This window comes from Podarcis pityusensis, assembly GCF_964106645.2.
Source record: "Podarcis pityusensis genome assembly, chromosome: 1".
Taxonomy (NCBI): domain Eukaryota; kingdom Metazoa; phylum Chordata; class Lepidosauria; order Squamata; family Lacertidae; genus Podarcis; species Podarcis pityusensis.
In genome coordinates, this window is record NC_138028.1 from 85,008,199 (window position 1) to 85,020,639 (window position 12,441).

General features: G+C 44.1%; 1 protein-coding gene across 11 annotated transcripts in view; it reads left to right on the forward strand.

Annotated features, from left to right (window-relative positions):
* The window catches only part of SPTB (spectrin beta, erythrocytic), a 97,012-nt gene that overhangs the window by 52,350 nt on the left and 32,221 nt on the right, over window positions 1-12,441 (forward strand). For all 11 annotated transcript variants that reach the window (XM_081003286.1, XM_081003284.1, XM_081003289.1 and 8 more), the window contains 9 exons: window positions 777-935; window positions 1,175-1,477; window positions 1,880-2,030; window positions 4,069-4,939; window positions 5,568-5,705; window positions 5,826-6,582; window positions 7,117-7,319; window positions 11,316-11,406; window positions 11,884-12,030. In XM_081003286.1, the coding sequence (XP_080859412.1) occupies window positions 777-935; window positions 1,175-1,477; window positions 1,880-2,030; window positions 4,069-4,939; window positions 5,568-5,705; window positions 5,826-6,582; window positions 7,117-7,319; window positions 11,316-11,406; window positions 11,884-12,030 (2,820 nt within the window). The remainder of the gene's footprint in view (window positions 1-776; window positions 936-1,174; window positions 1,478-1,879; window positions 2,031-4,068; window positions 4,940-5,567; window positions 5,706-5,825; window positions 6,583-7,116; window positions 7,320-11,315; window positions 11,407-11,883; window positions 12,031-12,441) is intronic.

Consider the following 12,441-nt stretch of genomic DNA (forward strand, 5'->3'; position numbering starts at 1 on the left):
AATTTCAGTGTTAGGACTTTTCTTCTAGATTTTTTAAAAATTCTTGTTTAATTAATTTAGCTGGTTGGGAAAGGGCCTTAGGTTAGTAACAGGGCACCTAATTTGGACTCATAACATCCATGGTTCAATTTCCACTACTGCATGGCAAAAAAATGATACAGCAAGATTAGAGAGGTGATCAGCAGCTAATGTGGAAACCAAGGAGGAAGCTACAGGGACAGCTGGATGTGATCCCACACCACAAGCTGAATATGTTTCCCATCAAGTACCTTAGATCTGCTTTGTACAATACTTTTCCTATTCATTCTAGCAACACTGAGTAAATGCTCACATGGACAATCACATGGACCATTTTCACATATATAGTCTGCAGCACTTTCCATGAGTGTAGTGGGGGGTTTTGGGGTGGGGGTGGGGAGTTTTGCTGGGACCATAGGAGTTGTTACCAACTAGTATCTGTTATTGTTCAGTTCGCCACACTGTGTGTGTGTGTTCACATGAGCAGGTGCCTCGAAAAAAACAGGGCTACTTGCATATACAAGAAAAGTGTTGTGAGAACAATCCCTTAGAGAAAAATACAAGGAGGAACAATAGCTCTTTATCTGGCCAAGCAACATTTTGCTGATGTGAGGTTGGTTAGCGCAGCCTGTATAAGAATGGAATGCTTTGTAGAATGTGCCACGCGGCATTACATAGGAATTGCTGCGGCCTCTTGATTGTATATTCTGTACCTGCTTACTGAATTCTCGTTCTCCTGTGTGCACACATTTGCACAGGCCTGGGAGAAGCTGGAGAAGGCGGAGCATGAACGGGAGCTGGCGCTGAGAAACGAGCTTATTAGGCAGGAGAAGCTGGAGCAGCTCGCCCGGCGCTTTGATCGCAAGGCAGCAATGCGGGAGACGTGGCTTAATGAAAACCAGCGCCTTGTTGCACAGGTAATGTGTGGCTTCAGGGATTGTGCTGGCTCCAGTCTCTGATCTGCCTGGTGGCATCAGAAACAGCAGGGGATGTTGGGGGGACACAAGCACTCTGTTGGCACCAGCTTAAAATGGTACCCAGATCCCTTCTGGGGAATTTGGCACCCCCCCCATCACCCTCTGCTCTATAGCATGCACAAGAAAATGCAATGTGCCGCCACACAGTTGCTAACCAAAGGCAAATTTAATTTGGGCAGGATAACTTTGGAAATGACTTGCCAGCTGTGGAGGCAGCAAAGAAGAAGCATGAAGCCATTGAAACCGATACAGCAGCCTACAAGGAACGGGTCCAGGCCATAGAGGAGGTGGCCAAGGAACTGGAGATGGAGAATTACCACGACATCAAGCGCATCAATGCTCGCAAGGACAACATCCTGCGGCTTTGGGAGTACCTGCTGGAGTTGCTGCAGGCCCGGCGGCGGCGGCTGGAGATGAACCTTAAGCTGCAGCAGCTGTTCCAAGACATGCTACACAGTATTGACTGGATAGATGAGATGAAAGTAAGGAAGGGCTTGGGTGGAATACTGCAGGTTGATAGAAAGAAGCCAGCAAATTGAGGTGGAGGCTCATCCTGTGCTCCCATTGCCTGCCATTTCCCCAAGACAGATCATCTTCCCAAGTGACTCCCCCCTGCACACACACACCTCCGGGTTCAAAATGCAGCATTATAAACCCTAGGGAGGCAAGCTGTGTGTGGTAATTTGGAATGAAGAAATGGCAGGCAGGAAAAGGATTAAGCTTTAGTTCTGCTACTTTTCTGCTCAAAATCAATTCATTCTGAAGCTGCTTTTCTCAAAATAACAATCGCCATCAGGCTGCACTACATGTGGTTGTACATAATGTGTAGCCTGCCCCTAGCAGAGGCAGAGAAAAGGGTACATTCTTCCTTTGTGCTTCTACAGGCTAAACTCCTGTCTCCTGAATTTGGGAAGCACCTGCTGGAAGTGGAATACCTTCTTCAGAAGCATAAACTGATGGAGGCGGACATGGTCATCCAGGCTGAGAAGGTTCGTGATGTCAGTGCAGCTGCCCTTAGATTTGCCAACGGAGATGGTAGGTGTTTGTTTTCCAAGAAGAATTTTATGACTTCTGTGAGTGAGTGAGTGAATGATGAATGATGAATGATAATTTCATAGAATCATAGAATCATAGAGTTGGAAGAGACCACAAGGGCCATCGAGTCCAACCCCCTGCCAAGCAGGAAACACCATCAGAGCACTCCTGACATATGGTTGTCAAGCCTCTGCTTAAAGACCTCCAAAGAAGGAGACTCCACCACACTCCTTGGCAGCAAATTCCACTGTCGAACAGCTCTTACTGTCAGGAAGTTCTTCCTAATGTTTAGGTGGAATCTTCTTTCTTGTAGTTTGGATCCATTGCTCCGTGCAAAATTTCTGAGTTGAGAAGCCCTAAGTATAAAAGGGGAAGGAGTGAGGGAAGACCACCTGTATCCTTGCCTCTTCCTTTTAAAAAATGGTTTAAGGAAAATGCCTCTGTCCTCTCAGAATCAGAGAGTTGGAAGGGACCCCGAGGGTTGTCTTGTCCAACCCCCTGCAGTTCAGGAGTCTTTTGCCCAGCTTGGGGCTCAAACCTGCGACCCTGAGATTATGAGTCTCATGCTCTGCCGGTGCAGCTATCCCAGTCATCTCCTGTTCCACCTTAAATTGACTGAATTCATAGTAAAACAGGTCCAAGGTGCACAGATTAATTCATAAGTAGGGCCTTTAAGTTCAGCTAGAATCTATAGCACTTGTTGCCTTGAAAACTGCTGGGTCCTGGGGTTTCAGGCGGCTACCTCTTGGGCCTAGCTGGTGCGATAGTAGAAAGAAGGATTGGGAGGCAGAGTCTGGATGATATTGGAGGCTTTTCCAGATAATGATTTTCAGTGCAAGAATTCCACAGTTGTTGCTCATTTGTTGTACTTTTTCCCAATGTCTTCCCTCAAAAGATGTGCTTCTCTTTAGGGAATATTACATGTACTCAGGATGTGAATGTCAGTGTATTGTGTGTGGCAGAAATGCAGTTCTCACCTCTACTGGTTGACAAGTGTGGGTGGGAGTGCTGACTGAAATGTGGGTGTGTGCCAGTACCCCAGCAGCTTACCAAATAGTATTTGTGACTGGGGATGGGGAAGAAAACTGATTCAGTTCATGTTTAAAGGTGAACCTACATACCGGTAATTCATACATTCTGAAGCTATAGGCAAGCTGAAATGTAGCCATCCTTTAGAATTCTAACTTTTCTCAATTTTGCAAGGCAGTTCTTCAGCCAAGTACTTTGTAAAAAAAGGGTGTTTTTTTAAAAAAATGCATGCACTAGGGCAAAACGTGCACGAAAATGCATGTATTGATGAAAATAACATACAAAAATGCATTTTATTAGGGAACATGGCTTTGTAAATATGTGCACAATAAGCAAATATGTTATATGTTAGGAGAAATTCACACTAAAATGCTGATGAGTTTTCCACAAATTGTTTGGAAATTTGTAGAACTGAACTTAGAAGGGAAAAAAATGAAAAACTGAGACAAACCAAAACTGATAAATTCATCTGTCTCTGTTTGTTGAGTGCCACTAATGAAAAATGACATAGTTCCTACACTCTATGTGCCATTTTTTAAAAGTCCACTTTAAACTATTTAGAGTCTGTCCACTGTGCATCTAAAGCTTGCAAGCACTCATGTAACCTTTTAAAATAAATTTCAGTAGCAAATTCCATCGGAGCCACTTTCTCCACTCAGACCTATACTCCACCATTTCAAGCAACAGTTCCATTTTCTGTTTCCTTTTTATTTTTGGGATGGTGTGCATTGTCCTTCTGAAGCTCTGCAAAGCACCTATCTCTGCTTTTGCTTTTTTGTCAGAATCAATGAACAAATGGAAAGCACAACTATAGCTATCCCCCCATAGCTGTCTGTCTTCATGTCACAGCTACTTAACCACCTGTTAGGTGGGCTGGTCCCTAGCATTTTTAAAAAAAACCACCTGAAAGTGCCTTATAGATGTTGTGCATTTCCCCTTTCTGACTTAAAGGAAAATGCATCGTGCATGTCTGCTGATAGTAGCTTTGTGTCCACACATGCTTGTACAGGTTATCGGCCTTGTGACCCAAAGGTGATACAGGATCGGGTGAACCACCTGCAGCTGTGCCATCGAGAGCTGATGGCTTTGGCTGCGGAAAGGAAAGCTCGCCTGGAGCAGTCCAAGCGCCTTTGGAAATTCTTTTGGGAACTGGATGAAGCTGAAAGCTGGATCAAAGAGAAAGATCAGATCTATTCCTCCCTGGATTATGGGAAAGACCTGACCAGCGTTCTCATCTTGCAGAGGAAACACAAGGCTTTCGAGGATGAGCTGCGTGTTCAGGAAACCCACCTGCAGCACACCATCAAAGAGGGAGAAGCTATGATTGCTCAGAATCATTTTGGTGCACTTAAAATCCGCAGAAGGATTGAGGAAGTGAAAGCCCTCTGGGCCCAGCTGCAGGAACTGGCAGCTTTCCACAAGAAAAACTTGCAGGATGCTGAGAGCTTCTTCCAGTTCCAGGTTGATGCGGATGACTTGATGGCCTGGCTGCAAGATGCCCATCGTCTGGTGTCAAGTGAGGATGTGGGGCATGATGAATATTCTACTCTAGCCCTTGTTAAAAAGCACAGGGACCTTTTAGACGATGTAGCAGACAACAAGAGAGTCATGTACAACCTGAACAGGCAAGCGCAGAACTTCCCCACGGAGTTTCGGGATGATCCAGGATTTGAGAACAGACTGAAGGCCATCCAGGCAATGTACAATGAAGTTGTGTCCCTAGCAGATCTGCGTAGGCAGAAGCTGCAGGATGCCTTGGATCTCTACAAAGTTTTCAGTGAGACAGATGCATGTGAGCTTTGGATGAGTGAGAAGGAGAAGTGGTTGGAACAAATGGAGATTCCTGATACCTTGGAGGACCTGGATGTTGTGCAACACAGGTAAATGTCTGAGATTGTTCCCTGGGCAGTGTATGTTCGATGTTTGGAACATTTGTCTCAAACTAAACAAGTTAAGAGTGTGGAGGGAGTGCTTCATACATTAACTGGGACAATTAAGGAGCAACTGCAGGATCTACAGTAATTGTGGAACACGTTTTTGTGGGTTACAGTCCACTTTGTAAAGAACTACACATTACCCTGGCAAACATGATTTCTTATGCATGAAATGACCTCAAAAATATAGCACTAAAGTGCAGGTGAAGGGCTTAATTCAAGGTTCAGTGTGTCAGGCCTAGTCCTTAGCAGCCTGAACCTCCTCCATTGTCTTCCTGTATTGCAATACTGTACTATATGAAGACAGACTGGAAGCAAAATTACCATGTATGCAAGACTCAGGGCCACAAGGGCATGGGGAGAGGCTTTTTACTCTGGATTTCCATTCCCCTGGTGACTTACCAATACCTGAGTTTAGGTGTTTTCTGAATGTGGCATGAGACCTTATAATTCAAATTGGGTTTTGGAGGAATAGGATCAAGACAACACATTCAAAGTAGGACTTTAGAAGTTATGCACTGTGCATCTTTGGGAAATGTTGAGTTTTCAATTAATTAACTGATCTTGATTTCAGGTTTGATATTCTGGAGCAAGAAATGAACAACCTGGCTTCTCAGATTGAAGGGGTCAATCAAGCTGCCTTTGGATTAATAGAAAGTGGGCATCCACGCAGTGTGAGTGTGAGGCAGTGTCAGCAGCGTCTGAATGCCAGGTAAGTTCCCCTTAAAAGGACCAAAGCAGATGCATGAAAAAGAAGGACCTAAAGAAAGGATCTCTGCTGCATTCAGTGCAATGATTCTTTCATTCATTCATTTTGCTCTGCTTCTTTTAGATGGAAAGTCTTCCAGGAGATGGTAGCTCAGAGGCGGAAAGCTGTGGACTTTGCCCTTAGCCTCCACAATTACTGTGTGGATTGCGAGGAGACAAGGAAATGGATCCTGGAAAAAACCAGTGTCATCGAATCTACGCAGGACCTTGGCAAAAACCTGGCAGGCATGATTGCCATGCAGAGGAAGTTATATGGCATTGAGCGTGACCTAGCGGCTATCCAAGCCCGGCTTGCGTCCCTGCAGCAGGAAGCACACCGGCTAGCCGAAGAGCACCCTGACCTAGCTGACGACATCTACAGTCGACTGACAGCTGTCACTGGAGTCTGGCTGGACCTGCAGAATACGTTGCAGAGCCAGGAGGCCTCTCTCGGAGAAGCCAGCAAGCTGCACAAATTCTTGCAGGACTTAGATGACTTCCAGGCATGGCTCTTCAAGGCCCAAAAAGCTGTTGCTTCAGAAGAGGTGCCCAACTCACTGGTAGAAGCTGAGCACCTCCTGCAGCAGCATGCTGCCATTAAGGAAGAAATTGATCAACACAAAGATGATTACCACAGTGTCAAGCAGATAGGAGACAGAGTGACCCAAGGACAGACAGATGTCGAGTATCAGCAGCTAGAGCAGCGGCTTCAGGGCATGGATACAGGCTGGAATGCCTTATGTAAAATGTGGGATAGCAGGGAGAAATTCCTCAACAAGTGTCTTGGCTTCCAGGAATTTCTTAAAGATGCAAAGCAAGTGGAAATCATTCTTACTAATCAGGTATGGCAGCAGGGAACAGGCATCTTATAACTTTTATGTATGTTACATCAGTGTCTCAAGATTGCATCCTGGTGCTTGAGTGTCGTAAGTGTTGCGCTCTACAGAGAAGCAGTAGTGGAATTTGCCATCTGAGCACTTGGATGTCTTACAAAGCTTGTCAGCTGGCATGTGGCAACCACAGAAAAATCCTGCCCATGCTGTGCACCCTCTCCTGTACAGGAGCTGCATTTCAGCACATATTGAGAAATATTGGAGAAACAAGTCTTCCTGATGCATGCTGAAAGCCAAATCCTGTGCTTAGCGGCAAGTTGATATAAGCAGTTTGCAAAAGCTGGGCTCTATTTTATGCAGGCATTTCAAGTGCTTTCTCTTTAGCTGACATGCATATGATGGCTGCACTGTGCCAAACTAACATGCAGACTGTTGTGGACTAGAATTGGCTTTAGGCTTTGCAGAAGAGAGTTGTTGTTTTTTAACTTCCTGTGCTGTTTTTCTGAGTAATTGACTTGTTTTCTTCCACAATATCTGCTTTAGGAATACACTCTGGCTCACATCGAGCCCCCAGACACCTTGGAAGCATCAGAGGCTGCTATCCGAAAATTTGAAGATTTCCTTGCTACTATGGAAGCAAATGAGGAAAAAGTTACTGGGCTGGTGGCCAGTGGGAACAAGCTGGTGGCTGAAGGAAATATTTACTCTGATAAAATCAAGGAAAAAGTGCAGCTGATTCAAGAGAGGTAATTTCCGTAGAATACTTTCAACGGGACAGCTCAGGACTATTGCTCACATTACAAGATACAAAAAAATAAATAAATTGTCCAGTAGCACCTTAGAGACCAACTAAGGATGTTCTTGGTATAAGCTTTTGTGTGCATGTACACTTCTTTAGATACACTGAAAAGTTGCTGAATTACAACTTATCACTAAACTGAAAGTTATGGAGAAAACTGGTCTTAATAGAGATATTGGATTCCTTTTTTTTTTTTTTATAAAATTTTTATTGGGATTTTCTCATTTTTTAAGACAAACACACAAAAAAACATAAACATCAACATTACACACAAAAAACACATATAATTTCAAAATCTTATTTTCCTAACCACTTTCCCAGACTTCCCCCACCTCCCCTTCTTGCATCCCCATTCAAAATTTAGCCCAGCAAGTTCTTTATGCCCAAATTAATCCCTTATTAATATTTTATTTAAATCATCTTCATTAACCATTTTCAAACTTCTATACCTTATTTTAATACCCACATCCACCTTTTCTAAGATCGATCCACTCTCCCTTTCACAAAATTCCCAATTATATATATTTACAGAAAATCTTAACAAATAAGAGCATATGCTTGTAACCCTTTGGATTCTAACGTTCCTCCCCCCCCCCCCCCGGTTTTGATCCCCAAAATATTATCTTTCTATCTGACAGTTCTCAGCCTGGATCTATCACGTCCGAGGCCTTTAAATCTCTTTCAGTCCCTTTCAGCCGGTTTTGTTGACAGTCCTTTATGTTGGACATCCAATCTCGGAGCATCTTCGACCCGAAAGGGTCCAAATCTTTTCCAACCAGTCCTTCGTGTTCAAAAGAAGAGTCCAGATCTTGCTTCTTGTTCTTTCCAAGTCCAAATATCCCAAATGCCTCAAACGGCCCAATTTTCACCGTCGCCACATTTGTAATCCATAAGTCTTTCGGACTCCCCATGGGAAAAAATCCCCACTCTTCATTCTCAATTTCGATTTCAAACCAGATTTTTGACATACAAACTTTATCTTCCATGCATCCTGACCTTGAAGGCCTCTGGTTGTCCTTTTTCACTTGCGTCATTTCTGCTCCTTCTTCACGTTCCTCCAAAACAGCACACAAGCCTTTCTTCCCAGCTGTAGATTCTTCTTGAGTCAGGTCCACCACTTCAGCAGAGTTGTTTATTTTTAAATTCAAGGTTGTCAGATTCATAGCCATAACAGAACTCTGCTTTTGCAGCTTTCCCAACAGTTCAAAGACCCTATTTAACTCTGCTTGTAATTTTCCATCTGCAGCCATTGTAATGTTCCAAATCCCCTCTAGAGGGATTTTTGTTACTAAGTGTTCTTTTTCCAACAATCCGGATATTTTGTTATTGTTGCCACTCTAATTTTAAAAGCTTACAGTTCCAATGTTACAAAAGTAACCGACACAAATGACAAAAAACAGAATTTCTTGACTTTGACAGCTCAATTGACAGCTGTCAAACTCTGTAAATATCTTCACAGGCTCCCTCTCGGGTCACTCCCGGATCGGGGGGGGGGGGGTTGCACTTCAACGCCAAAGATCAGTTCAAATCCTCCAGCAATTAGCTTATAAGTCCAAATCGTGAAATTAAGAATTTTATCTCAAAAAGAGAAAGACAGTCTCTCGATCTTAGTTGTTTAATTCTTGCTTTAAATTGCCTGCAAGAGGGGGGGAGGCGGACTTCCTTTTAGCACCTCCCCCGGTCGTACCGAATTCAATTAGAAGAAATTTTTAGTTCCAATTACTCACGGGTTGTTGCTTTTTAAGTCCAAATATTCAAGGAAAGAAGTCAGCGCTCTCCAGCCATGGCTTGCGGCTTCACTCCGTGGAAGAAGCGATCTATTCACAGCACCACGCCGCTCCCCGTATCCTCTCCAAAGCCTTTAAAAAGGCTTCTTTGTGGGTCGGGGGGGTGCAAATGGTGCCCGCCGAGTCACCAGGTCCACAGGCATCCGCGCCTGTGGTTTCTAAGGGTCCCCGCGTCGCCGCCGCGGCAGGACCCCTCCTCCACCGAGCCGATTCCCTCCAGAGCTCGGAGGGAATCCGCCATTAGCTGGTCGCACCAACCTGGAAGTCTAGAGATATTGGATTCCTGTCTCATTACATATGCTAATCATCTGCATACTATCCCTTGCTTTTTCCTGTAGGACTAATTGCAGTCGTTAACAGTCATCAACAGGTTTACCATACCCATTGAGTTAATCACCCATCTCCTACTACCCTCCTGAGAAAAACCCCACTCCACCCTCCCACTATATATAAGGGTCTGGTGACTTCTGTTTCAGTGCATCTGAAGAAGTGTGCATGCACACGAAAGCTTATACCAAGAACAAACTTAGTTGGTCCCTAAGGTGCTACTGGACATTTTTTTAAATATATATATATATATATATATATATATATATATGTGTGTGTGTGTGTGTATGTATTTCAACTGTGTCAGACCAACACCTACCTAAAACTACAAGATACTGCACTGTACTCTGATATCACAGTGAACAGCACTCTGGAGAAGGTGTGTGGAGGGGGGGTGGGGAGAGAGAAAGGGAGAGATTTGGTTATCTCTTCAAACAGAGCAAAACCATCACCCAGATTTTTGTTCTGAGGCAATAATAGCCCAAAACAAGAGATGCATATGAGAACTGGGGAGGCCTTTTCTGAGCTGCAAACCCTTCCCTCCCCACAAGTCCTATTAAAAAAGGAAAACTCATACATCTTTAACCAGGATAATAAAAGACAAGCATGACAACAGTCTGAACTTGCAGCTCCAAACTGAAAGCTGCCATTTGAGGAAGAGCAAAAATGTAGATAAGACAGGGATGGAGAGATCAGTTTACCTGGTTTCTTTATTGTGCTGTGCCCTGTTTACCTTGCAGTGATTACTGTATAGAATCATAGAACTGAAGAGTTGGAAAGGGACCCAAGGGTCATCTAGTCCAGCCCCCGGGAATGCAGGAATCTTTTGCCCAATGTGGGGCTCAAACCCACGACCCTGAGATTAAGTGTCTCATGCTCTGTCGACCGAGCTGTCCTATTTCTAGCCTACATAGCAGCATTCTGTTTTTGACCACATACAAGGCTTGAGCCCCATTGATGTGTGATTCTTATTTTCTGCCTCTGTGCTTGAGATATGGAATAATTCAGGAGTTTAGAAAGCAGCTCATCTAGCTCAGTTTTGACTATGCTGACTGGCAGTGGCTCTCCAGGGCTTCAGGCAGGGAGTCTCTCCCAGCCCTACCTGGGGAGATGTCAGGGGTTACACCTGAGACCTTTTGCATACAGAGCAGGTGATTCTACCACTGAGCTACAGCCCTTCCCTAAAGGGCTGTCATTGGAAATCTACAGTACACAGCTGCTTTACACACATACAGACAAGTGTAGCAGGGTTCTATGGGTTGCTGGGATAAATATGTTATGATACTAGCTAAGCCAGTGGTTTTCACTGTGGCACCCTGAGGTGCCTTGAATGATGGTCAGGGATGCCACGGGCAACACTGGCATCTGTCCCTCTTTCCTTCCCTCCCTCTTCTGATGCCCTCTCTCGTCTCTGCCTACCAATGGTTGCAACAGCCCTGGGTATAAACTCTGAAGGTGAATGGCGCCTCTGGGAGGCACCTCCATTTGGGGTGAGGACTCAGAGACCAGGGAAGGCAGCAGCAGCTGCCCAGAGGACTACCAAGGAGGGGGAGAGGAGAGGAGGTTGAGGGAACACTCCACAAAGGAGGGTGTTTGAAAAAGGGAGAGAAAAAGGGAGAGAGGCTGCCAGCTTTGCAGAGAAGGGGTGACATAACTGGGCTCCTGAGCCCCACAAGGTTGCTGCAGAAAGAATGTAGTTGGTTAAGGGAGCAGTGGACTCAAAAAGGTTGAAAACCTCTGAGCTAAGCTAATAGACGATTGGGAGGAAGAGCAGGATATAAATTGAATAAATAATAGCCATTTAACAATGGCACTATTGTTGTTTATAGGTACAATAGAAACATTGCAAAATCTCAAGAGGCCTTGGTGCTGCTGAAGGACAATCATGGGCTGCGGAACTTCCTACAGAATTGCCAGGAGGTAAGGATGCCAGGCCTACTACTCCTGCCTGCTACCACTAATCTAAGGTGCATCTGCATTTATCCTTCTTCTCCAAATGGTGGTTATAACTTTGGCTTATGCCAGCAGTAAATACTTCTCACTGCAACTTTCAGCTGTCAAAAATATATTCCTGATGTTTAGTCGGAAACACTTTTCTTGTAACTTGAATCCATTGGTTCGGACCCCAGCCTCTGGAGAAGGAAAAAGAAATTTCCTATCTCAGCCCTATGATTCCAAGTACTTCAGAGAAGCACAATCAGTCATTAAAAAGTAGCTGAAATAAAATGGGTGGGTGGGGAAAGAATTAAGTAAGAATATGAGCAAAACAGTTTGTTTAGCTAATTATTTTACCCGCATTTATCACTTAGCTTCGAGTACTAGCAAAAAGTTAAGGGAGTTTGGCAAAAGTCTATAACCTCCCTTTGCAGTACTGTAATTAACTTCCTTTGTTTGCAGCTTACTATCTGGATTGATGAGAAGATGCTCACAGCGCAAGACATATCCTACGACGAAGCCCGGAACCTGCACAGCAAATGGTTGAAGCACCAGTCTTTCATGGCAGAACTTGCTTCTAACCAAGGATGGCTAGAGAATGTAGATGAGGTAAGTTCTTGCAAGACTTGGAGTAGTGTGACATCTCTCCCAGCTCTTTTCTCCCATTGTCTCTATACCTTAGTGACTCCTGCTATTTTGGAGCATTATCCTTTTTTTTTTTTTTTTTTTTTAAATAATGTTTATTAAAATTTTCAAAAATACAGAAAGTAAAAAGTTAAGATACATTCAGAACCTTATTTTCATATATCCACTTTCTGGGACTCCCCCCTTCCCCCACCCCTATCATATTCCTGTTTCATATTGTTGGCTCCACAAGCTCTCAATTCTGATTAAAAACTTAATTTGTTTAGACCATTGTTCGAATTTAAAATTTCTACACTCCTCATCAATACCCTTGATAAAAAGCCAAAAATTTCTTTCCCAGGGCCCACCCCGTTTTTATTCCACAATTTCCCTTTT